The sequence below is a fragment of the Scyliorhinus torazame genome, chromosome 12, assembly GCF_047496885.1.
Source record: "Scyliorhinus torazame isolate Kashiwa2021f chromosome 12, sScyTor2.1, whole genome shotgun sequence".
NCBI classification, from domain to species: Eukaryota; Metazoa; Chordata; class Chondrichthyes; order Carcharhiniformes; family Scyliorhinidae; genus Scyliorhinus; species Scyliorhinus torazame.
In genome coordinates this window covers 213,808,519-213,836,416 of record NC_092718.1, presented here as the reverse complement: position 1 = coordinate 213,836,416, position 27,898 = coordinate 213,808,519, and the positions used below count along the sequence as shown (strand labels likewise).

Genomic DNA, 27,898 nt, shown 5'->3' with positions numbered 1-27,898 from the left:
TAAGAAGAACAAGTAAATAGTTGCGCTGATAGTAAGGGATGGGATCAGTATATTTGTAAGGGAGGATCTCAGATTGGAAAAAAACGATGTGGAACCTGTTTGGCGTTAAAAAACAAAAAGGGGCAGATACCATTGGTACGAGTTGTTTATAGGCCACCAAAAGGTAGTGGTAGTATGGGGCATGGTATTAAGCAGATTCGAGAAGTATGTAGCATGGGTAATACAGTAATCACAGGTGACTTCAATCTGCATACAGACTGTGTAAACCTAATGCTGTGGAGGACCAGTCTGGAGTGTGTTGGGAATGATTTCCTATTGGGGCAGCACAGTGGTTAGCACTGCTGCCTCTGGGCAGCATGGTGGCGCAGTGGTTAGCACAGCTGCCTCACGGCACCGAGGTCCCAGGTTCGATCCTGGCTCTGGGTCACTGTGTGTGGAGTTTGCACATTCGCCCCGTGGTTGCGTGGGTTTCACCCCCACAACCCAAAGATGTACAGGGCAAGTGGATTGGCCATGCTAGATTTGCCCCTTAATTGGAAAAAAAATAATTGGGTACTCTAAACCGTGCCCCACTCGGGGATCATGTCACACGTGAGTTGTTATTGCCACACTGACTTATCCATCCCTCTCACTGACCACATGTCCATTCTCTCGCAGGTCCTCCAGCCGACGGCTCCAGCCCATCCGGGGTAGGCTCCTCCCCTGGCCCCCATGAGACCACCTCGGGGGAGAGCTCCGAGGGCGCCACGATCGAGACATCACAGTTGTCATCCCCACCATCCACCAGCGCAGATACACGCACCTTGGTGGGAAACGTTAGTGGTCAGGCTTCAGGGGCACAATCTGGTGAGCACCACACAGTTGCTGATGTACATCAGGTGGAGGCAGGAACCCCCAGGCGAGAGAGCAGTTGGAGGTCTGCTGGATCCTAGGACACAACTGGGTCCCAGCCAGATGCTGAGCCTATGGAACAGGTATACCCAAAGCTGATGGAGATGTTAGGGAGCGGCCGGGACATTCAGTGGAAGATGTCAGCAACACTTCTGCAGGTCCATAACCGGTTGGAGGAGTCCCAGAGGCTACGGGTGCAGAAGATGTCACTGGCAATGCGTGGCACAGAGGCCAACACTGCTAGGGTGGCGACTTCAGTGGAAAGCCTGGTGCACACGTTGGAGGTGTCCAAGGCGTAGAGCAATCGGTGACAGCCATGACGGAGGGCCTTGGCAGAATGCCCAACTTGCTGGGGGATGTGACCCATTAGCAGGCTGACCTTGATGAGGTGCTGCGGGACATGTTCCGCTCTCAGGTGGGCATGGCCGAGGCGCTGCAGAGCTTGTTGCAGTCGCAGGTGGGCATTGCCGAGGCACTTTTGAGAGTATGGCCCAATCACTGAGGAGCATCGCCGAGGGCGTGACACCATGGTGAAAACATCGAGAAGCCGCTAGGGGTGGCAGAGCCAGATGATGTAGGGGGTGCCGAGGCTTGAACCAGCTGCCCCTCCATCCCAAGGTGAACCCCGTGGCCCTATGGGCACCGAGCGGGAGAGGGCGCTGAGTGCCAACCCAGATCAGTCCCATGGAGTGGGGATGGTGGCTACCAACTCCCCCGGATTCCACCCCTCTGATGAGGCCACATCTCAAAGGGCTGTGCACGTGCCGTTGACAAGTGCGCCTGGGCCCTCTAGCCCCAGAGGACTCCCGCCTGGGGTATCGATAGCTACGGGACGTGGTAAGCAGCTGGCTGCCTCCACCTCAGATGCGCATCCTGGGGACTCACCTAGACATAGCGGTAGAGCAAAGAAGGTAAAGCACGTTGAGGATCACTGAGGGCACTGGGGGAGAGTAGGTAGGGGGTGAGGGGGAGTGGGGAATTGTTGGACACCTGTGACACATTAAAAACCCTTGACCACAAGCAGTATGACACCTCTGTACTTTATTCCGCAATGCGGCCTGACCTCCGAACCCTTGGCCCATCTCTCCAGGCATCTCCCCCTCCCCAGGCACACAGCATGCAGGTGATGGGTGTAAGCAAGCACTGCAGACAGGCAGCGGACAGACTGGCATAGATTGAGGAGCACTGGCGCTCAGCTCTCTGCGGGTTATATACTCCCCTGCCCACGACAGTGACCCGCTGACGGTGCTGACACAATCTCAGCACCCTGGAGTGATGACACACAGACCCTGGGAGGGTGGGAAATGGGGGCGGGTAAGGTATCAATGACAGACCAGGCCATGTCCTATGTGAGGCTCTCCCTGGCACTCTGGGCTTGCCATCCCTCGCTGCAGCCTCCGGCTCGTCTTCCGGCTCCGCCTCGGGATCATCCTCCAGCCCCTGCTGGTCCGGTGCCTTCTCATCATCCTTGTCCTCCTCGTCCTCCTTCTCTTTGGAGGTGGGCACATGTTCCTCATCCCCAACGTCCAGCACGCTGCTGTCTGGGCATCCTGTTGGGCTTGGTCAATGTCAAAGTAGATAGTTTTCCACCCAGGGAAACAGAGCACCTGTGACCTGTCGGGTGCCCCTGTGGGCTGTAGCCCGCAAGGTGCCACACACGAACCCTGGAAGGGTCTCGAGGTGTAAACGTTCAGGCTGCGGTGACCTTGATGGCCATCGAGGGCAGATGTCCTCCTCCTACATGTAGTGTCAAGTCCGCAAGGATATGGCACAGGTGCCGCACTGTCTCCTTGTTGAGGCGGAGTCTCCTGCAGCACGCGCTGTCTGTCATTTGTTCAAACGACCAGCGACACATGTGCACCCTGGGCTGTCGTGGGCCTCCCCTTCTGGGTCCCTCCCTGGCCTGATGGACGCCGGGCCCTTAGTGTGTGGGGCGGGGCCTGGTATGTGGGCCGCGGCCTCAAGCATCTGCAGATGCTGCTGCTGCCATCGTCTCTGGTGTCTGGCCGCCCGGCCTACCAGCAGCACCATGATGGCCTGTTCTGCGCGGTCCAAAATCCCCGCCATAGCGTTCAATATCTAAGGAATTGGGAGAGGGTGTTGAGCAGTGCTCCCACCCTAGGACCCTCCATTCCCCCATTGATCCCCCCCCCCTCCCAGAAACAACCTGTGCTCGCACATCCGGCCGCAGTGGGCCCCCCTCACTGGACCCCAGACCCTGTATCCCAGACACCCACACATAACGTCACCTGGTTCGGGCACTGGTCCCCTCCCTGTTGCACTCACCCACCCTCCGGCCGTGGACATGTCTGCGGAGCTGTGTCCTGTTCCCTGGGTATTCAGATGTTGGCTGCTGCGCTTGTGGTGTTGCCTCCCGCAGTCTTCAGGCACAATGTCCAGGCATCGCAGTCTGATTGGAATGCTGGACAATGATTACCACATGCTCTATGGCCCGCCCACCCAGGGGAATCCACTTGGGTTGTGTGAAGGGTTCACTTAACCAGGATTGCCAATTCCGTATTATCAATAGCCTTCAGCCACACCGCCAGATGCCTCGGCAGTCAGTGGGGGTTTTGGGTGGTCGGTGGGGCAGACGGGCAGGGACAAGTGTTGCCCCTGGAACGGAAACATATGATTCAGGGATAGGCATGGTGGAGCCACGTGCGGTTGCCCCCCCCCCCAGCGCCTCCCCCACAACCTTTCCATGGCGGCCCACCCCTGCGGAGGCTGCCCCCTCCCCCCAGCCGAGGGCCTCACCCCCTGCCGAGCACTGGGGCAGCAAGCCGAGCATCCCCGGGATTTTTGCCTGTGAGCAACGATGGCTATTCGGCTCCCCACAGAAGCCCTTCCGTCAGGTTCACGTTTTAAAAAAGGAGTACTAATCGGCGCCTGCGTGACCAGTTGCTGGGGAGGCTGGTGAGTCACGGGAGGCCATTGGATATGGGGTCACTCCTGTTAATTGTACTGAAATAGGGTTTAAGTGGTGATAATTGGTTTTATGCCACGCTACAGCGGGATCCCAATTTCGCCTATGGGAACGGGCCGGTTGCATCGCAAACTGTTTGGCGCCTGGCGCAGTTCCCATTTTCGGCCTCTCCCGCTAATTACCAACCTCGTTTCACTCGAGTGAGAGCGCAACGAGGCCGGAGAATCGCGCCCACAGTCTGTGAGTATGTTTGAGGTAGAGATGAACAGATTTCTAAATACTAATGACATTAGTATATGGGATAAGCGGATAGTGTGGGAAAAGGACATTGAAGTGGATGATCAGCCATGATCGTACTGAATGGCCTACTCCTGTTCTTATATTTCTGCAATGCTCTGTGAAGACCACTGTAGATTTCCTCCACTAGCTGCAAGCCAAACCAAATCTTCCAGCTGCTTTTCCATCAAAAAAATCCAAGCTGAGACTGAGCCCTACCCACATTCAATGCAATGAACAACAAAGTTAATACTTTCTCTGGTTAAAGGGCAGGCCCAGCAAATCCTGTTGGCTCTCTCAATCTGGTGAGATGCAGTCTACATCAAAGCAAAGCTACAACTGCCTCTGTCTGTTCCCCAAATGGAAAAGCTTGCTTCTGTCAGTAAGCACACAGACATAAATTAAACAAAATAAGTTTCTAATCAAGGTTCTACCCTTAATCACTAACTCTATGTCAACGTGGCATGCTTTGCTTTGAAAGGGGCTGTTTAGCACAGGGCTAAATCGCTGGCTTTGAAAGCAGACTAAGGCAGGCCAGCAGCACGGTTCAATTCCCGTAACAGCCTCCCAAAACAGCCGCCGGAATGTGGTGACTAGGGGCTTTTCACAGTAACTTCATTTGAAGCCTACTTGTGACAATAAGCGATTTTCATTCATTTCTTATTTCAAATGCAAAAAATTATTTTACCTTCAGTACAACTCTTTTATTCTGTAACCTATATGAATAATTTATATTGCTTATAGAGTTTTATGACTTCCCATCTCTCCCAGAATTGCTGGCTCTTCTAAGGATCCCTCTTGTTTCTAATCTGGATTTTCCTTTATTTGATCTGGGAACCATGGGCGGGTTTCTCCGTCCCGCCGCGCCAGATTTCTAGTTCAACACGCTGGCGGGATTCTCTGTTTTGCCAGCTGGTCAATGGGGTTTCCCATTGTGGGGCAGCCGCACGCCATCGGGAAACCCCCGGGCTACCGGCAAAATGGAGCATCCCAACAGCGGAGAATCCAGCCCCATATTTTTAATCTAATTATTTTATTGAAGTTAAGTGTAGACCTTCTGGCTCGATTACATGCCCGGAGATAGGTCATTCATGGTAGAAATTTTACTTCTACCTCTGGTCTTGTAAGATAACCATCGGTTAGCTTTTAACTGTAATTGACTCCAAGCTTGATTAAAATGCTTTTATTTCAGATGCTTACCAACCTCTTAACAAGTTTCTGCCATATATCTGCAGTTAAAACTTTAATACCTAAAATTAAAACTTATATTCTAAAACATGAATTATGAATGAGCTATTTGCAACAAAATACTAATCATCCTTTATTCCAAATTGTAAACTCGTTTGAAAGTGAGTTACTCACTCGGTGTAATGGCAACTGTAAACTGCACTGTAGAAAAACCTGCCCCAGGCTGTGATTTCACTGTGCTTTATGGTGTGCAACCCATTCACTGCTGCACTGCAATTCCTGGTGATAAGGTTTCACTGCAGCTCTAAACATAAAGTACTTAGACTTTCCTCTGTTTAATTGTTGAGACTAAATCGAACAACTGAAGAGAGATTCTACCTGTCAGCGGGGCAGGGTAACTGGGAGGAATTGCGCATGGCTGTTCACTGACTGGTCCCGATGAGGCGTTAACGACACCAATCGTTGATGATGTTATCTAAATTTAGAAGAACACACAGAGCTATTCTTTGTTTGATTAAATTATACCATGAACACATTAACAGGCAATGCTATACCTAAGGACTGTTTCTCTATAATGAATCCTGTCAGTAACAAACAACTTGCATTTCCATAATGCCTTTCACTTGGGGAAACAACCCCATGCACGTCACAGGAGTGTAGCATGACAAAAATCAACAATGAGCCAAAGGAGACATTGGGACAAAGAGGTAAGTTTTAGGTGACAACTGAAATTCTCCTATTTGTAGCTATCGTTATGAAGATTTAACAGCTTCTAAATCAGCTGAGATATCAAATATAGACTGGGACGAGTGTTAGCTAGTCATAAATGAAAAATCTTTAGAAACATAACATTTTAATGTTGAAATAAATACTCCAGTACATGCAAGAAAACTTGACATCAACTGAAAACTTGACATCAACTTCCACGTCTGGCAAATAGTGTAAAACTGAAAACAGAACACCGCTTTATCCCAACTTTTTAAAATCAAGACTTGAAAAGGCCACGATCACAACTGCACACTCCCTTTCACTAACACCAAGCTCACTTCTCTCTGTTACCATTTGACTCCACAGATCACACATACTTGACGGAGCTACATTCCACCCTGCTGGCAAAGCGTGTGTGTGTGCTCACTGTTAATTGAGGTAAAAAAAAAGCCTTTCTAAACCATGATGGCGATTGCTTTATTATAGTTTCTGCTAATGACAAACAATAGGATATCCGGAAGATACTTGACTTGGAACCGCACCCAGCACGATTAAAGTCTTGATTAGTCTGTTTAATGAGTTTAAACTCCTAGGTTTAGGGCGAGAAAAACATCTTTCTCGGGAGTGGGATGAACTCTTTCAAAGAGCTAGTACAGGCACTATAGATCCAATGGTCTTCTCCTGTGCTGCATCATCCCCTGCTAAGTTGCAAGGTGGTTCAGTCTGAAACACACACACACATATTTAAAACATAGCGGTGCCCAAGAGGATTCTTTGGTATGAAAAGTAAAACAATTGGGCGGAATTTCATGGCCCCGTTGCCGTGGGAGGGGGGTGGTGGTGGTGGTGGTGGTTGGGGGGGGGGGGGGGGGGGGGGGGCTAGAAAATGTGGCCAGCCATTCAAAAAGTCCATTGACTTCGACGAGAGCGGAAAATCCTGTCGGAGTAAAATGCTACCTAAAGGGCTGAATTTCATCGCCTGGTCGAGGGAGGGGGCTGGAAAGTGCGGTGAGCTATTCAAAAGTCAATTGATTTGAGATGGTGTAAAATCCCGCTGGCGTAAAACTCCACCCAAAGGACTGACTTTCATGTCGCGGGAGCTGAAAAACGCAGCCAGCCATTCAAAAGTCAATCGGCTTGGGCGAGAGTGGAAAATCCCCATTGGTGTAAAATCCCACCCGAAGAGCTGATTTCATGGCCCGGTTGCGGTGGGGTTGGGAAACACACAAGCCATTTAAAAGTCCATCAACTTGGGGCGGGAGTGTAAAATCCCGCCCAAAGGGCTGAATTTCTTAGCCCGGTCACAGGTGCGGAAAATCCGGCCGGTGCAAAACTCCACCCAAAGGGCTGAATTTCATGGCCCAGTTGCGGGGGGGCGGGGCTGGAAAACTCAACGAGCCATTCAAAAGTCCATCGACCTGGGTGGGAGTGGAAAATCCAGCCTGTGTTAAGTTCTACCCAAGGGCTGAATTCCCTGGCCCGGTATAAATGGAAAATCTTTAAGGCAGGTTTCACCACAATGTCACATAATCCTTCAATAATTTATCCAATAACTAAACCAGAAAATAAAGAGATTAGGAACAAAGAGCAGGTTCAGGTCATTTCTTTAGATTCTGGCATTATTGCTTCTTTTAATCCGACTTTAAGGGTTTCTATTCTTTATTATTATGATGGCTATTCTAAACTGTCCATGGACTAATTCTATAATTGTTGGATACAACAAAGTTTTTTTCAAAATTTAGAGTACCCAATTCATTTTTCCAATAAAGGGGCAATTTAGCATGGCCCATCCACCTATCTGCACATTGTTTGGGTTATGGGGGCGAAACCCACGCAAACACGGGGAGAATATGCAAACTCCAGACGCACAGTGACCCAGAGCCGGGATCGAACCTGGGACCTCGGCGCCGTGAGGCAGAGTGCTAACCACTGCGCCACCGTGTTGCCCGGATACAACAAAGTTGAGCCTTCACTCTCTCACCTCTACTTTATAACTTCTCTCCATCCAACCAAACCTTTTTCTTTCTCTTTATAATTAATGCCGCAATGCTCATTGTCCTTCTGAACTTTCCTCTCTGTTCCTGCTATGGCACATTTATGCATTCCTAGAATTACATTCACGGGGTGGCACGGTGGTGCAGTGGCTAGCACTGCCGTCTACAGTGCTGCAGACCCGGGGTCGAACCCGGCCCCGGGTCACTGTCTGTGTGGAGTTTGCACATTCTGCTCGTGACTGGTGGGTCTCACCCCCACAACCCAAAGATGTGCAGGCTAGGTGGATTGGCCACGCTAAATTGTCCCTTAATTGGAAAAAATAATTGGGTACTCTAAATGTATTTTAAAAAAGAATTACATTCACCTTGTTGAGTCTACACTGTGCTGAGATCACAGCTGACTGCCCCATCTCCAACTCTAACTCACCAATTCCTCTCAAGTCTTCTACTACCGACTGTCCAAACATTTAAAAACTCAATCTGGTCTTCTGGTGTAATTAAATATATGTGTGAATGTATAGTATAACCTCATAACATATATGGACAAATATTGTCCTAGTACCTACAAAAATATATATTTAAGTACGTGCACCAATATGTATAAAAGCTTCATAAAAATTCTTGAGAACACAATAAAGCCAGTTAATTTTAAAAATGTTGCATCTTCTTGGACTGTGGGACAAAAACAAGGAAGTACAGATTTACTGTCATTTACATGATTAATAAAATTCACTGTATATACCACATGAATCTTCATTCACTCACCACAATGTCACCATACTGTGTCCGGACAGCTATATTATTTATGCATGACCAAGAAGCTTTTTAAAAGGAAAGACAGAAGAGAGAGTTTGCTTTCCCTGGCCTGCTATCTTTAGTGCAGTGGTTAATGATTTACATTTTAACTAGCTGCCTATGTTATTGCAAGGGAGCAAGCATCCTGTGTGAATAAAGTACTGTTGTGAAGCAGTGTAGGTTGGAATTTAATGTGAGATGTTCCAAAGAAGAAGCTAAGCTTAAACATTGTACCAAGGTTCAAGTTTCCAACTACCTGGGATTCAGGGCACCAGACTTATTCCCACTGATCTGCAACTAATCACTGAAAGTCACGTATGAGACTGCATTGGTTTGGCACTTGATCCTGACTCCCTGCTGCTAAATGTTGCTGACGCCAATTGTAATGATACTTATAGCCTGCAACAGCTGAACCTGGAGCAGTGAATTTCCTTTTTAAAGCTGCAACCACTCGTCCTTATGTTTTGTTCTGATTCTTTGATGACGCAAAACAAATCTGTACTTTCCAATTCTTTCTTGGTTTCACTGAAAGCAATGACCCATGCTGAGCTATAGATCAATGGGTCTGGATCTCTGCCACCTCATTTTATAGAACCTCACAGCACAGGAGGCCATTTGGTCCAATGTGCCTTTTCCAGCTCTTTGAAAGAGCTATCTAGTTAGTTCCACTCCCAGCTCTATCGCCATCGCAAAACATTTTCTTTATCATTTTTAAATATTTATCCAATTCCCCTTTTTAAAAAAGCATTTTTATTGAAGTTTTTCCATTTTATTAAATATCACAACAAAACCACAGGACTGGTACAGCAAAGCAAAAATGTCTCAACATACATTGATACGAGGAGGACAGAAGAACAGCAATACAGTCGGCCCAATACAGTCGCCAAACTTTACTTGGCGCCCCGCTATGCATTACCAGAGAACAAGGAAGAGGAGGATAAGGCCATGAAAACAAGGTAAAATAATGCACACTTTCCCACGCGGCGATTGTTCACAACGGCCATGAGAACTCAGGATAAGATCTTCACGACATGTTCGGGTACGCACCACAACGTATGTTCTCGTATCAAGATTGTTCCAAATGCTCAACCTTGTCTTTTGCACAGATGTACTGGGCTCCTCCATCACTGAGGATGGGGATATTTGTTGAGCCTCTTCCTCCAGCGAGTTAATTGTCCACCACCATTCACGGCTGAATTGTCTGTTTAATCGCTTAGCTCTGTCTATTACTTGCTGCTTCAGCTGTTTTACACACAAGTAGTCCGTGTTGTAGCTTCACCAGGTTAACACCTCATTTTTAGGTATGCTCCTGGCATGCCCTCCGGCACTCTTCACTGAACCAGGGTTGATCCCCTGGCTGGGTGATAAAGGTAGAGTGGGGGATATGCTGGTCCATGAGGTTGCAGATTGTGGTTGAGTACAATTCTGCTGCTGCTGATGGCCCACAGCATCTTATGGATGCCCAGTCTTGAGTTGCTAGATCTGTTTGAAGTCTATCCCATTTAGCACGGTGGTACTACCATCAATGTGAAGATAGGACTTTGTCTCCACAATGACTATGCAGTGGTCACTTTTACTAATATTGTATCTTCAAACAGCAGTTTAATCTCTATGTATCGGCCCTTGACCTGCAGGCACAGCCAGACGAAAGGCGAATTGTGTTGCTGCTCATGGTTGCGGGTCCACAAGCAATTGAAATATAGAATATTTTTGCTTTTTATAATGAAGAGGAGGCGGGCAGCACGGTGGCGCAGTGGTTAGCATTGCTGCCTCATGGCACCAAGGTCCCAGGTTCGATCCCGGCTCTGGGTCACTGTCCATGTGGAGTTTGCACATTCTTCCTGTGTTTGCGTGGGTTTTGCCCCCACAGCCCAAAGATGTGCAGGGTGGGTGGATTGGCCACGCTAAATTGCCCCTTAATTGGAAAAAATAATTGGGTACTCTAAATTTATATTTAAAAAAAAGATAATGAAGAGGAGAGCAAGAGATACAATGAAGTCATTGGGTACTTTGATCGACATTGCTCCCCCAAAAAGAATGAAACATTCGAGAGATACATGTTTTGTACGCCTACCCAGAAACCAGGTGAAGCTTTCGACAGTTTTGTCACTGACTTCAGGCTGAAGGCCCAGTCCTGCAATTTCAGTCGTCTGAAATCTTCTATGATCCGCGACCACATTGTGTTTGGTATATCAAATGATGAGCTCCTAGAGCGGCATGTGGCGCAGTGGTTAGCACTGTGACTGCGGCGCTGAGGACCCGGGTTCAAATTCCGGCCCTGGGCCACTGTCCGTGTGGAGTTTGCACATTCTCCCCATGTCTTTCTTAAAATAAATTTAGAGGACCCAATTATTTTCTTTCCAATTAAGGGGCAATTTAGTTTGGCCAATCCACCTACTCTGCACATATTTTTGGGTTGTGGGGGTGAAACCCACACACACGGGGAGAAAGTGCAAATTCCACACAGACAGTGACCTGGGGCCGGGATTGAACCCGGGTCCTTAGCGCCGTAGGCAGCAGTGCTAACCACTGGGCCACATGCTGCCCTTTCCCCATGTCTGCGTGGATTTCACCCCCACAACCCAATGATGTGCAGGTTAGGTGGATTGGCCACGCTAAATTGCCCCTTAATTGGAAAAACAATAATTGGCTACTCTAAAATTTAAAACAAAAATGATAAGCTCCGTGAGAGGTTGCTGCGGGAAGAAGATTTGATATTGGAACAAGCAATAAAGATTTGCCATGTGAGTGAGTTAGCTGCACAGCAAATTCAGCTCGAAGCATTTTGGCGCCAGCATAAAAGAAGACGGCAGCACCATTAGCGCTGTGACGCACGTCATAAAGATACGTGGTCTCAGTACGGGCGGGCATTTTAAGTGGCCAACTCAGGAGCCACTATCTTGTGTCAGAAATGTGGCAATCAACATGGCCAGCAGCCATTTTGCGAAACAGTGTTTTTCGCGTCCTGCAGTAGACCAGGCGGAATCGATCAATCCAATGAATCAGCTGACCCTTTTTTAAAAATAAATATTTTATTGAGGTATTTTTCGGTATTATGACAACACAATAAACAATGTACATAAAACTATAAACATAGTGCAAAAGCCGTCTCCCTCCCTTACAGGTCCCACCTTTATTTACGCCCTACTCTAAGCTAAACTAACACCCCCCCCCCCCCCCAAAATCTGCTGCCGATTAATTTTCCGCAAAGGAGTCGACGAACGGTTGCCACCTCCGGGTGAACCCTAACAGTGACACTCTCAAGGCAAACTTGATTTTCTCCAAACAGAGAAAGTTAGCCATGTCCGATAGCCAGGTCTCCGACTTTGGGGGCTTTGAGTCCCTCCAAGCTAATAGTATCCGTCTCCGGGCTACCAGGGAAGCAAAGGCCTGAATGTCTGCCTCTTTCTCCTCCTGGAATCCCGGGTCTTCTGACACCCCAAAAATCGCCACCTTTGGACTCAGCGCCACCCTTGTTTTTAACACCGTGGACATGACATCTGCAAACCCCTGCCAAAATCCCCTAAGCTTCGGACATGCCCAGAACATGTGGACATGGTTCGCTGGCCCTCCTGCACATTTTGCACACCTGTCTTCCACCCTAAAGAATCTGCTCATCCGGGCAACTGTCATGAGAGCCTGATGAACGACCTTGAATTGTACCAGGCTGAGCCTGGCACATGTTGCGGACGCGTTGACTCTACTCAATGCGTCCGCCCATAGACCATCCTCTATCTCTCCTCCCAGCTCCTCCTCCCATTTGCGCTTCAGCTCCTCGGTCTGCGTTTCTTCTGACCCCATAAATTCCTTGTAACTGTCTGGGGCGCTCCCTTCTCCTACCCACCCTCTGGAAACTACCCTGTCCTGAATCCCCCTTAGCGGTAGGAGCGGGAAGGTTGACACCTGTTTACGTAGGAAGTCCCGTGCCTGCAGATACCTGAATTTGTTTCCCCTCGCCAACCCAAACTCCTCCTCCACGTCCTCATACTCAGAAAGGTCCCCTCTATAAACATATCCCCCATCCTCTCAATCCCTGCTCTCCGCCATATCCGGAACCCCCCCATCCAAACATCCCGGGGCAAACCGGTGATTATTACAGATTGAGGACCAGACCGATGCTCCCTCTGCTCCCACATGTCTCCTCCATTGCCCCCAGACTCTCAGGGCCGCCACCACCACGGGGCTGGTGGAGTACCGTGCCGGTGGGAACGGCAAAGGCACAGTTACCAACGCCCCCAAACTAGTGCCCTTGCATGAAGCTGCCTCTATACACTCCCATGCCGACCCCTCCCCCACCACCCACTTCCTGATCATGGCTATATTCGCCGCCCAGTAATAGTTACTAAGATTTGGCAGCGCCAGCCCGCCCTCTCCCCGACTCCGCTCAAGCATTACCTTCCTTACCCGTGGGGTCTTGCCCGCCCAAACAAAGCCAGAGATCACTTTGTTGGCCCGTAAAAAAAGGACCACGGAATAAAGATGGGAAGACATTGAATCGCGAACAGGAATCTTGGGAGGACCGTCATCTTCATCGTCTGCACCCTCCCAGTTAATGACAACGGGAGCGCGTCCCATCTCCGAAAATCGTCCTTCATTTGGTCTACTAGCCAGGCCAGATTGAATTTATGCAGCCTGTCCCATTCCCGCGCCACTTGAATGCCTAGGTACCTAAAGCTTTCCCCTACTAATCTAAACGGCAGCCCCCCCCCCCCCCAATCGCCTCTCCTGGCTCCTCGCCTGGACCGCAAATATCTCACTTTTCCCCATATTTAGCTTATACCCCGAAAACCGGCCAAATTCCCCTAGAATCCTCATGATTTATTCTATCCCCTCTAATGGGTCCGATACACACAGAAGCAGGTCGTCTGCATAGAGCGAGACTAGCCACTTCCAGCCCCTTGAGGCTCTCAGAGCAATTGCTAACGGCTCTATAGCTAGCGCGAACAACAGTGGGGCGAAGAGGCATCCCTGACTCGTCCCCCGGTGTAGTTTAAAATAGTCCGATGTTGTCCTATTCGTCCGTACACTTGCCACAGGAGCCTGATACAGCAACCTGACCCAGTCAATAAAGCCCCACCCAAAACCGAACCGTCCCAGTACCTCCCACAGATAATCCCAGTCTGCCCGATCAAAGCCTTTTCTGCATCCATTGCAATCACTACCTCTACCTCCGTACCTTCCGGGGCATCATGATCACATTTAACAGCCTTCTTACATTGGCCACCAACTGCCTACCCTTAACAAACCCCGTCTGGTCCTCCCAATAACATCCGGGACACAATCCTCAATCCTGGAGGACAAAATTTTGGCCAGCAGTTTGGCGTCCACATTCAACAGGGATATCGGCCTGTAGGACCCACACAGCTCCGGGTTCTTGCCCGCTTCAGAATCAGCGAAATCGTGGCCTGTGACACCGTCAAGGCAGCACCCCTCTTTCCCTTGCCTCATTGAACATCCTCATCAACACCGGCCCCAATATCCCAGAGAGCCTTTTATAAAACTCCACTGGCTACCCATCCGGCCCCGGGGCTTTACCCGACTGCATGGCCTTCAGACCCTCCACTATCTCTTCCAACCCAATCGGGGCCTCCAGCCCTTCTACCAGCTCCCCGTCCACCTTTGGAAAATTCAGCCCCCAAGAAGTGCCTCATCCCCTCCAGCCCAGTAGGGGGTTCCGACCTATACAGCCTACTGTAGAAATCCCTAAATACCTTATTCACCCCTGCTGAATCTCCAACCAGGTTCCCATCGTCATTTACTTTCCCTATCTCCCTGGCTGCCTCACTCTTTCTAAGCTGCTGTGCAAGCATTCTGTTGGCCTTCTCTCCATACTCATAGATCTCCCCCCTCGCCTTTCTCAGCTGCTCCACCGCCCTCCCTGTGGTTAACAAGCCGAACTCCACCAGTAGCCTCCGCCGTTCCCTTAAAAGCCCTGCCTCTGGGGTCTCCACATACCTCCTGTCGACCTGTAGTATCTCCTTTACCAATCGGTCTGTCTCTGCCCTGTCCACCTTCTCCCTATGGGCCCGTATCGAGATCAGCTCCCCTCTGACCACTGCCTTCAGTGCTTCCCAGACTACCGCTGCTGAAATTTCCCCCGTGTCAATGACCTGCAGGTAGTTCTGAATACATTTCCTCAGCCGCTTGCACACCCTTCATCAGCCAAAAGTCCCACATCTAACCTCCAGTGCGGGCGCTGGTTACTGTCTTTACTAACCTGCAGGTCAACCCAGTGCGAAGCATGGTCTGAGATTGTGATCGCCGAGTACCCTGTGTCCACCACCCCTGCTAGTAAGGCCCTGCTCAAAATGAAGAAATTGATGCGGGAGTACACTTTATGCACGTGTAAGTAAAAGGAGAACTCCTTCACCCTCGGCTGCCCTAATCTCCATCCATCCCCCCCGCCCCCCCCCCGCGCCTTTTAGTTCCTTTGCCACTGCTGGCACCCTGCCCATTTTCGTGCTTCACTGATCCAAGCCAGGGTCCATAACTGTGTTGAAGTCCGCTCCCATGACCAACCTGTGCGAGTCCAGGTCCGGTATCTTCCCCAGCATCCTCTTTATAAACTCCACATCATCCCAATTTGGCGCATACACATTTACTAATATCACCTGCAACCCCTCCAGTTTGACCATAATGTACCAACCTCCCACATCCAAAACTATTCGACCCGCCTCAAACACCACCCGCTTATTGATCAGGATCGTGACCCCTCTAGTCTTTGAATCTAGTCCCGAGTGAAAGACCCGACTGACCCAGCCTTTCCTCAATCTAATCTGGTCAGTAACTCTAAGGTGCGTCTCCTGCAACATTACCACGTCCACCTTCAGTCCCCTAAGGTGCGTGAACACACGTGCCCTCTTGACCGGCCCATTTAACCCTCGAACATTCCAGGTGATCAGCCTAGTTGGGGGCTCATTGCCCCCCCCCCTTCGCCATCCCCTTTTTTGGGCCCACCTCCAGCCCATGCTCCGCGCCTCCACCGGCCCGCCCCCAGGCAGCCTCCGCCCCCAACCTCCTCTCTGTCCCTTGGCCCAAGTCCCTTCCTCGTCAGCAGAACATTGCCCCCCCCCCCCCAGTAACAACACTCTGTAACCCAATCCCTTTGATAAACCAAACATATATGCACACCCTCCACTGCGCTTCCGTGAGCTAGCCCGCCCAGCTAGCTTGGTGGCCCCCATCCCTGGCGCCGGATAGTCTCCCACCTATTGTTCCCTCCCCACCCTCCCCCTCACTCATACAAACATACTCCAACATCAAACAATCCCCACACAATTGCCCGACAGAAAAACACCAAAATCTAAACAAGCACACCTCCATCCCCCAACAGTGCAAATGAAAACCGTAACTCATTCAGCTCTGCCACTGGTCCCAAATCAATACAGAAGGCATTACAAACAGATTCCACAAAATGAAAAACGAGAATTTAAAAAAAAAGAACAGAGAATCAAAAAGAAAAAAAAACATGAACGCTGCAGCAAAGTTCAAAAGTTCTCAGTCCAATCAGATGACCCTTGATTAATTATTTTTCAAAAAATCTCATCTCAACCCAGGACACGATGAATCCAAAAACAGAGGAAGAAGTTGTGATAACCAATTGGAACGACAATTCCAATGCAGCTGATACCATCGAAAGCAGATGGACCATTCCAGTGATGTTAAACGACACACTGCTAAAATGCAAACTTGAAATGGGAGTTAAAGCAAACCTCCTCAGTTTGGGGTGACCTGCACGGCCTGAGAGTGCCACCGAAATTCGTAACCCAGTCAACTTAACGCTGAGTAGACTACAGTGCGATTGGGGAATGTGACATTGGGGAATGTGTCCTAGAAGCTTGGGTACACAATAGAAGACACGGCGGGCGCGATTCTCCACCCCCCCCCCCCCACGCCGGGGGGGGAGAATCGCCGGGGCGCCGCACGAATCGCGCCATGCCACCCCGACCCCCGCACGCGATTCTCCCACGCCCCCGAAACCAGCGCCGCACGATTCGCGCCGGGCCACTCGGAGAATCGCCGCAAACGGCGAGCGCCGATTCTCCGGCCCGGATGGGCCAAGCGGCCGTTACGACACGACAGATTCCCGCCGGCGCCATCCACCCCTGGTCGCTGCCGGCGGGAACTCTGCGGGAACGCTGGGGGCTGCGGCCTGTGGGGGGGAGGGGGGGAGGACTCCTTCACGGGGGGGGCCTCCGATGGGGTCTGGCCCGCGATCAGGGCCCACCAATCGGCGGGCCGGCCTCTCCCCCTCCCCGGCCAACCTCCTTCCACGTGCAGCCCCAGAACACCGGCGCCATGTTGGTGAGGGGCCGGCGCACGTAAGATGTTCCCCGCGCATGCGCAGGTTTGAGCTGCCCCAACTGCGCATGCGCGGGTTGGCATAGCGCCCATTTGGCACCGCGTAAGGACGCTGGAGCGGTGTGAACCGCTCCAGCGCCGTGCTGGCCCCCTGTGGGGGCCTGAATATGTCTTGCCCGGGCCCGTTTTGCACCGTCGTGAAACACAACGGCGTTCACGATGGCACGGGCACTTGGTCCGCACCGCGGAGAATCGCCCCCGGCGCACCTTTCTCCATTGTGGACACGAAACGTGAATCCATCCTAGGAGCGGATGCATGTGAGACCCTGAACCTGGTGGAGCGGCTGTACGTCCCAGTCAGCGAGCCGACGAAAAGTCACGGCGGTTCGCAACCAGATACAGTGGCGCAATTATCCGATGAGATACGAGCGATAGTGAACGTGGAGGAAGATCAACCAGGGAAAGAAATGGAGAATCCGAAGGACCTTGCAGAGTTCTGGTTATCTGTCTTCAAGAATGCGCATACGCTCAAGGGCATGATAGGGAAGCACGGTGGCGCAGTGGGTTAGCCCTGCTGCCACACGGAGCCAAGATCCCAGGTTCGATCCTGGCTCTGGGTCACTATCCGTGTGGAGTTTGCACATTCTCCCCGTGTTTGCGTGGGTTTCGCCCCCACAACCCAAAGATGTGCAGTCTAGGTGGATTGGCCACGCTAAATTGCCCCTTAATTGGAAAAAATTAATTGGGTACACTAAATTTATTTAAAAAATTTTTTTTTTAATGATACCGAAGCATGATGAGCCCATTTTAAAGCATCCACAGGTCGTTGCAATAAACGTTTCGTATCCAGGGCAGCCAATGAGTTTCACTCTGGAGTTGAAGTTTGAATCGAAGGAGTACTTCACGAACAAAGTGCTCGTAAAAACATACCAGATGGAGTCGCGGCCTGATGGAGCAGGCTTCTTCGTATTTACAATTACGGGGTGCACAGGCTGCCACATCCACTGGAAGAATGGAAAAAATGTCATCATGAAAACCATTAAACTGAACCAGTCTCATGACGGTCGGCCTACTCGTAAAGCTGCCACGAGAACTGTGCTAAATAACTCTTTTTTCCATTTCTTCACTCCCCCTGAGGTTGCGAAACATGGAGTGTTAGATGGAAGCTCTGCAGCAAGACTCGCTGCTGATTTGAAAGTAGGTCAATTCCTGCATGAGCAAATACTTCCATGAGCAGTGTAATACTTCATGGAAGATGATGATGAGTATGAGGATATTGATGATGAGTATGATGATATTAACTCCGCTGATGAAGACAATGAGGGCACATACGAAGAATGTGAATATAATGACGAAAATGACGACTCCGAGATGAGTCAGCAGAGGGCGATGCTAAAACGCTGGTAAGATGGTTTCGAGGGTGTGATGAGGTGATAGCACTGGACATAAAACCAAATGTGAAGGACCTAGCTCCAGAGGCCCATGTTGAATCTTCACAGGGCTCTGAAATGGTTCCGGTAGTTGATTCCCATCACTCTCGAGGATACTCCACCAGAAGATAAATTCGAGGAGCTGATGGCCATATCGCTATGTAGTTCGATGGAGGGGCAGCACGGTGGTGCAGTGGTTAGCACTGCTGCCTCACGGCGCCGAGGTCCCAGGTTCGATCCTCACCCCGGGTCACTGTCCGTGTGGAGTTTGCACATTCTCCCCGTGTCTGCGAGGGTTTCACCCCCACAACCCGAAGATGTGCAGGGTAGGTGGATTGGCCATTTAATTGGAAAAAATTAATTGGGTACTCTAAATTAATTTTTTTAAATGCAGTTCGACGGATCACACATACATACTAGCACAAGACCAGGGTGACCCATTGCCTGGATTGTCAGGGCAAGAGAATGTTTGTATCGTACTCTCCAGTGATGAGGAGCCATCAATAGATGTTCCAACAAGCCAAGAGGGGACAGCACCTGATGTTATAGATGTGACCTCCACCCAGGCACCAGAGAGCGAGGCTCTCCAATCTCCAGTTGATGGCACAGAAATGGGCGTGGCTAAACAATCCCTCGGAAGCAAGCCGGCGCCACAGGTCCCAACTGAGAATCCACACACTTCTAATCATAGAATTTACAGTGCAGAAGGAGGCTATTCGGCCCATCGAGTCTGCACCGGCTCTTGGAAAGAGCACCCACACCCCCACCCTATCCCCATAACCCAGTAACCCCACCCAACACTAAGGGCAATTTTGGACACTAAGGGCAATTTATCACGGCCAATCCACTTAACCTGCACATCTTTGGACTGTGGAAGGAAACCGGAGCACCCGGAGGAAACCCACGCACAGACAGGGAGAACGTGCAGACTCCGCACAGACAGTGACCCAAGCCGGGAATCGAACCTGGGACCCTGGAGCTGTGAAGCAATTGTGCTAACCACTATGCTACCGTGCTGCCCTTCTATGCACAGGGTGCAGACCAGTACTAAAACAGGGGTTGCCAAACCCAAACTTAAAAAGAACAGTACTCGCCAGATGATCATTGAAACAAAAAGGAGGAAGAGAAGAGTGGGAGAGCTCACACATCCCACTGCTGAAAACAAAAGAGAAGATGTCGGTGTTGTGACTGACAAACCAGAGACAGAGAACATACAACGAAGCAACCGACAGCGTTGTGGGAAGAAGCAAAAAGAGAAAACGTTGGTGACGCACGTGTGGCCATCAAGGGTACATACCTTCAAAAGGCATTGGGTCAAAAGAATACGAAGCAAGAAACCAGCACGCAAACCAGCCTTCAAAAAGTCTGGCAACAGCCCAAGTTTTCAGAGGGGCGATCCCGTGAGGGAAGCACAATAAGCTGACCGCAAAGGACATACACCGAGCAGGCATATCATGTCTATGGATACACTAGTTAAATTTGCTTATATTGTTTATGCATATACTAAATGTGTAAAGTAAAGATATCAGTCATGTTTGTACATAAACATCAATATCTCCTAAGGAAGGGGGATGTGGTGATATGCCTGTAGATAACATTACATATACTCTGCAGAGTGACCTCCCATCAGCAGGTGGCATCAGAGATCAGCCAGGTGACATCCAGCTACCAGCTGAAGGATGTAAGGCGTACATGAGGGAAGTCGCGCATCAGGGTAGTTCCAGGAGACTCTAATGTAACTGTATGATAACTTGGTCTGTATAAGTTTCTGATTGTTACCTTACCATGTGTACATTAATAAATCATCGTTCTGGTTAAGTCACTAGCAGTTCTGTAGAATCATTGCAAGACAAGATCACGGAACACAACAGCAGCCATCACCTTGATGCAGACAGCACCACTGAGGCATAGGTCTGCCCACAACTACCACTGGGAGCTGGGCCCCAAGCCAGCCCGCTCTGGCCCCCTCAATCAAACAAGGATGTTTTGATTTAACTTGGCTCCTCATCGCTAAAATCTAGCGAGGATTTTCCAGGGGCATAGTACAAGACATATATCTCTAAAGTAAGTAATTATGGGATGTGCATTAGGATATAATGAAGAATTTAAAGACAAGTAGGGGCAGAGCTTGTGAAAACACAGCCGCTCTAGCACTCACATCAAGTGACCGCCCTCCCCCCCCCAATTCCCTTTTAAAGTTACTATTGAATTGGTTTCCACCATCTTTTCACACAGTGCTTTCCAGTTCATAATAACTCACTGGGCAAATCATTTCTCTTCATCTCCCCCTTGGTCCTTTTATTGAATATATTAGATCAGTGTCCTCTTGTTACCGACCCTCCTGCCAGTGGAAACTGTTTCTCCTTATTTATGCTATCAAAATCCTTCATAATTCTGAGCAACTATTAAATCTCCCTGTAACATTTTCTGACTCAAGGAGAACAACCCAACTTCTTTAATCTATTGAATAACTGCAATGCCACCACTTCTGCCCCAACTAACATTAAATAACAGCAAAGAGTAGAAGTCAAACACTGACCTGGATGGACACTATCCCTTAGCATCCCATCATGCAAAACATTTACTCACTGATACATCAGTCTTTATTAATGATTATTAATCGACTGGCAAGGCATTGTTGTGAGATTAAAACATATGTAGGACAAAGTAGAGTAATTTAATGTCTAGCATATTAAGCTTTAGGTCCTACACAGGTACTATTTGAGCAGGGATTTTAATAAAACTTTCAGTGTATACAACTTCATTCTGGAAACTATATATATAGGAGCCAAACACATTCCCACTTTGGAGAGCGGGGGATGTAGGAGGTAACATCATGGGGCAAGAATTATTGCCAGGTTGGAGTTGCTGGGGGTCTGCAAGCAGCTTGTCTAGGTGGAGGGAATGGGAGGACAGGAGAGAGTCAATCTTGCTTAATCTGGACACGAAGAGAAAAACAATATAGAGATTATATACTGTTATTGGTGAAGAAAAAAATGTACTCACAGATCCAACTGTTATTGTGCACTGACTTTCAAGTGTAGTAATTGAGGTTTGCATTTTGTTGGTCTCATCGCAAGCTGTAGCAAATGTCCCAGGGGATATTGCACTTGAATCATGGCTGGGCCACAGAGAAGTCTCTAAAATCTTAGTCTGTAGTACCATTGGTTCATATCCAGTGTGGTTCTGCCTTTGACCTGAGGGAACACTCTTCCCTAGATTAGAGCACATTAATTTAATTTAATTTAATTTAATTTAATTATTTCATATAATTAAAATACTTCAATAATTAGGGTAGAGTACCCAATTGTCCCTAACGCATTTATACAAACCATTTCAAGATCTAGTACTGCATCTAATAGAAAAGAAATGCATGTTTCAAAACCTCAGACCCTTCACAGCAATAAATGATAATAATAATAATCTTTATTGTTGTCACCAGTAGGCTTACATTAATGCTGCAATGCAGTTACTGTGAAAATCCCCATGTCACCACATTCCGGCGCCTGTTCGGGTACACTGAGGGAGAATTCAGAATGTCCAATTCACCTAACAGCACATCTTTTGGGACTTGTGGGAGGAAACCGGAGCACCCGGAGGAAACCCACGCAGACACGGGGGGAACGTGCAGATGTGCAGGCAGTGACCCAAGCTGGGAATCAAACCTGGGACCCTAGAGCTGTGAAGCAACAGTGCTAGCTACTGTGCTACCGTGCCATCCATGTACCAATAAACTGCAGTCACTGGTGTAATGTAGGAAAATACAGCAGTTAATTTGCCCATAGCAAGGTCCCACTAAAGGGTGGCACGGTGCGCAGTGGTTCGCTCTGCTGCCTCACGGCGCCGAGGTCCCAGGTTCGATCTTGGCCCTGGGTCACTGTCCATGTGGAGTTTGCATATTCTCCCCATGTCTGTGTGGGTAGGGTTTGGCCACACTAAACTGCCCCTTAATTGGAAAGAAATAATTCATACTCTAAATTTATTTAAAAAAAGACTATACCATCCTTGTGAAATGGTGACTCCAAATCTGCTCTGGCATGGGTTGGACAGTAGCCGGGTGGGGGAGGACCTTCCAGAGCCGGAGGGGGGGGGATGTGATGGGCCGAGTGGCTGGGGTGAGCCCAGGCGGTGGGACTGGGCGGTGTGCAGGCACGGACCATCATTGCCACGACCTGCAACACAGCTATCTTGCTGCGCACCCCACTGACCATCCGCCTTGACCCTGGTTCTACAGAATGACACGGCAGTATGGGTGCCCCTAACACCCCCCCCCCCCCCCCCCCCCCCGGCCAAACATACCTGCCCCACCCAGCTGTCACCTGCCGGCAGAGCACCTGGTGGCCCACTCAGAGCAACGCCCCATGTCAGGCAGGGGCCGTAGAGCATACCGCTGGCAATGGCAGGGCCAGCTGACAGTACCCCTGGCATCAGGGATGGGCACCAAGGCCAGAGGCCCCCATGGTGGGCTAGGGGTGCAGAGATGGGGGGGGGGGGGAGCACATACGGGGGCCGAGCCTGCAGTGCCAACCGGGGCCACGATGTAGCCCACTGGACCAGCTGGGCACCATGCTAACATGTTGGCCTTTCACCCCTGCAGGCAATGGTGGCCTTTCTGATAGACGCCGCAGCTCTGGTGGATGCAATGTGGCTGTATAAGCTGGAGCTGCTCGAGGAGGAGTAAGCTGCAGCAGCGGAACATGCAGCAGCGGAGCGTGCAGCAGCGGAGCGTGCCACACCTTGCTCTTCTTCCATTAGGTGACACATGAACGTCTACCAGTGTACTTTTATCAGGAGGATATTTAACATAGTTATGGAGTGGGTAAATAATGAACATGGTTGCACCACAACTGTATCGTACTAGACAAGAAATTTTCATCAGAAATAAACTTTTTTCATTTTAATGTATTTTTCCTTATAACATAACAGTGAACTTTTACATCAGAAAAATCGGCACCTACTATTAGCATGGAGGGACTCAAAGTCCCCGATGACGGAGACCTGGCTATCGGACATGGCTAGCTTTCTCTGTTTGGAGAAAATCAAGTTTGCCTTGAGAGGGTCAATGTTAGGTTCACTCGGAGGTGGCAACCGTTCATCGACTTCTTTGCGGAAAATTAATCGTCAGCAGGGGGGGGGGTTGGAGTAGTTTAGATTAGAGGAGGAGGTTAATAAGGGTGGGACCAGCACTATGTTTATGGTTTCATGTATATTGTTTATTTTGTTGTTGTTACTATACCAAAAGTACCTCAATAAAATGTTTATTAAAAAAAAAGAAGAAAAATCGACACCAAACCCGTTACTGGTGAAGGGCTAACAGCGGCACTGCGTGGATCACCACCGAAACCCACAAAAAACAGTGTGGGAATCGCCGGATCCGTGATGGACACTCGCAGGGCTGACAAGCTGCAGCCGCGCTTAAACAATACACCCCCCCCCCACACACACACTGATCGGGGCCGAAAGGATGGGACAGGTTGTGCTAGAACGCCCATTAAGCTGATGGGTTGGCTGGGGTCAGAGGACACCCACCCATACGACCCAGGGCACCAGCTTTATAGTGGGCTGTCAGCGGCATGCGCAGCTGCATGGCTGCCTTGCCGGCTGCAGTAATGGTGTTGCGTACCAGTCCATTCTGACCCCACAGCCCACCTCCTGGCAACCCCCCCTACTCCCCCCCCCCCACCCCCAGCCCTGGCAGAAGCCCCCAGCCAGCTGCACGGCTGTCGACAAAGTATGACGGTGCTGGACACTGTCCGTACGCCCTCTCTCTCTCAGCAGCCACGGCAGGTTCACGATTTGTGAGAACACACGTGGACCGCAACGTCGGGAACTCGGCCCATTGGAGGCGGAGAATCACGCGTCGACCCGCTGATGATATGTGAACGATGTTTCAACTGCGTGCGGTGTGCGTTGCAGTGACGCTGTTTTCGAGGCGGTGGAGCATCGTGATTCGGCGTCAAACCGGCGCCTGCTGCGATTTTGGTGTCGGGAACTATTCTCCGCCCGATTGCACGCCCCGATTTCAGCGTCGGCTAACCGAGAATCCCGCTCCGTGTTCCAACCCCACCAGCACCCCCTCCTCCCCCGCATCCATAGTGTGTAGGCAGGCATCTTGATATTGATTCCTGCTATCCTTCCGCACGGTGTGATGATAGACTAGCATGTTAGGTTCCTGTGATGCCAAGTTTGCTTGCTATAAATTTAAAAGAGCTACAAGCAAGTAATTGCTTTTTGCAGCTCCTTATGCATGCCACATACCTGTGCTAAGCGAATATGGAGTACTGTTATCAATAGGAGTGAGTGTTGATGAAGGTGTTTTTGATAGCAGAAGGTGATTAGTGAAATGTCCATCACATGGAATACAGGAAATGTCCTGCATATCAAAAAATGATCTAGGGTACAGGGAGAAAAGAAGTAAAAGAAAAGGGGTATTTTAAGAGTGCAGAAAAATACATGTTAATATTAAGATATTCACAGTGAAGATGGTGTTGACATTTTCACTGACACTTTGCTGGCGAGTTTTGGTCCCACAAGATTGAGTTCCCTATTTCAGTGAGTAGGAAATGCAGCAAATGTGGGCTGGACACAGTTATAACTGTGGCATTTTCATAACTGCAATTTATTTTATTATTGTCGGTTGTGTGGCTCAGTAGATAGTCTCTTGCCTCGAAGTCTGGACCTTGGTGAATGTAAAAGATCCCACTATACTTTATGAAGATGAACAGGTGAGTTCTCCCAATGTTCTTGCAGACATTTATCCCGATTAACATCACTAAGAGAAATTAGCTGGTTGTTTATCTCATAGCTGTTTGTGTCACCTCAAATCTCTGTACTCTTGTCCAGCCCCTCAACCCTATGTGATATCTGTGGTCATCTAATTCTGGTCTCTTGAGCATCCCTGATCTTAATCACTCCAACATAGGCAACTTTGCCTTCAGCTGCCTAGGCCATAAGCTTTGGAATTCGCTGTTTCCACCTCTCTACCTCACTGTCCTCCTTTCAGTTGCTCCTCCATTCTACTATTTTGATCAAGCTTTGGGTCATTTGCCTGGTGCCTCATGGGGCTCAGTGTCATATTTTGTTTCATAATACTGCTGTGAACTATGGGATGGTTCACTACATTAAAGGTGCCATAAAAATGCAAGGTGTTGTTGTAAAACTTTGCTGTCCGCAAACCGGCTGCTGCATTTCCTACATTACAACAGTGACTGCACTTTGTAAGTACTTCATTGGCTGTGACATCCTGATACATGAAAGGTGTTTTAGAAATCAAGTTGCTTATTTTCAGCAGTGAACTTATCCAATTATCTCAAAGCTGCATCTTTTCTAGATACTATTCTCACAGTGTGATGTACCTGGGGGATTAACAACATCCCTTTTCAGTAATCTGTTTGATTTAATGCAGTCTTACAGAAACCCAGTCTCAAAGAGTATGTTATCACACAGAGTTCATAACAGGGTTTACAGTAATTACATACTTCATCATTCTCATTTTTGTATCAATAGCACCAAAGATTCTTCTGCTGTGCTGCCATAAAACTTGCCTTTGAAACATGGTGACTTACATTCCACATGGCTATCCGTTACCATAGACTCTCTGATTAGCCTTGCAGCGGTGATGGCTTCCGCCTGATTGGTTAGTTGACCCAAAGCAGCTCACAATACTGCTTTCAACATTTCCAGAATGAAAAGCAATTACATTTCTCTATTTTTTCTAAGGACTTGAGGTGGTCAGCCATTGAAAGCACGCTAAACACATTGGGCATTTGCTTGTTCAGGGAATTTCTGGGGCCTTCTAACTAAGTGCACACAACTTCAGAAAATGAACACCAGGAAAACTGTTCTGGATTGAATAGAGCTACAGGCTTTGTCCTTAGCAGACATTAGTTTATGAAAGCATTTTATATTTCACCAAGGCAAACTACGGACACATTTAAAAGCCTACATCTTATTGACCATTACATGTACTCCCTGCAATTTGGTGAATGAGCTACCTTTATCTAATCTAAATCTTGTGTGTACCTGTGGCCAGCAAGAAGGAATCCAGTGAATAATAGTTGATGACAAGTTACTTAATTTTTGTCATAATTTTGATGTGGAGAGATCGATATAAACCCTACAACAACCACATATTCAATTAACAACAGAGAAACGGAGGTTACAAATATGATGATGTGTATCTTGGAGGAAGCGACTGTTTCACATACTGTGCTTAGTGTACAAAAATAAATAAATTGAACAGCCAATTTTTAAAAAATTAATTTGTGGGATGTGGACGTCGCTGGCTAGGCCAGCATTTATTGCCCATCCTTAATTGCCCTTGTGAAAATGCTGGTGAACTGCCTTCTTGAACCCCTGCAGTCCACGTGGTGTAGGCACAATCACAATGTTGTTAGGGAGGGAGTACCAGAATTTTGACCCAGTGGCAGTGAAAATCCTGGAACTCTAACAAAGGAGGAATGCCGCTAATTAAATCAAAGATACAAACTTAAGTGAAATAATTTATGGGGCTGGATTCTCCGGTCCCCCAGCCGTGTGTTCCTCGGTGGTACATGGCTCCGGCAGCGGAATTCTCCATTCCCGCAGCTGGCTAATGGGATTTCCCACTGCGGCCACCTCACGCTGCCAAGAAACCCGTGGGCGGGGTTGCGCTGTTGGCAGAACGGAGAATCCCACAGATGGAGAATTCACCCCATGAATTCAAATGCTGGGGAGGCAGTGGTATTATCACTGGGCTAGTAATCCAGAGACCCAGAGTAATTAATGATCTGGGGACCCAGGTTCGAATCCCACCAGTTGGTGGAATTTGAATTCAATAAAAATTTGGAATGAAAAGTCGAATGATGACCACTGTTTGTACTAACCATGAAACCGCTGTCAATTGTCGTAAATCCCCATCTGGTTCACTAACGTCCTTTAGGGAAGGAAATCTGCTGGTTTTACCTGGTCTGGCCTATATGTGCCTCCATACCCACAGCAATGTGGTTGACTCTTAAATGCCCTCAGGGATGGGCAATAAATGCTGACTCAACCAGTGATGCCCACATCCCATCCCACGAATAAAGAAATACATTGCCTAAATTCTCAAGGAGGATGAAATGATCCGAATATGGTCAGAGCACCAAGATTATCTTTGTTCATTGTAGCAAAGGTTGCAAATAAATATTCTTTGGACACAAAAGGAATCAAGGGATATGGGGACTGGGCTGGTTAGTGGAGTTAAGGTTTACCCATTAAATTTTTTTTTTTAATTTAAATTTAGAGTACCCAATTCATTTCTTCCAATTAAGGGGCAATTTAGCATGGCCAATCCACCTAGCCTTCACATCGTTGGGTTGTGGGGGCAAAACTCATGCAAACATGGGGAGAATGTGCAAACTCCACACCGA

The 27,898-nt window shown here is 48.9% G+C and overlaps 1 protein-coding gene across 1 annotated transcript in view; it reads right to left on the bottom strand.

Annotated features, from left to right (window-relative positions):
- The window catches only part of LOC140387128 (uncharacterized), a 186,293-nt gene that overhangs the window by 44,254 nt on the left and 114,141 nt on the right, over positions 1 to 27,898 (bottom strand). The window contains exons 22-24 of the mRNA XM_072470139.1: positions 24,768 to 24,901; positions 21,516 to 21,724; positions 5,660 to 5,756 (exon numbers count right to left, since the gene is read on the bottom strand). Of these exons, the coding sequence (XP_072326240.1) occupies positions 5,660 to 5,756; positions 21,516 to 21,724; positions 24,768 to 24,901 (440 nt within the window). The remainder of the gene's footprint in view (positions 1 to 5,659; positions 5,757 to 21,515; positions 21,725 to 24,767; positions 24,902 to 27,898) is intronic.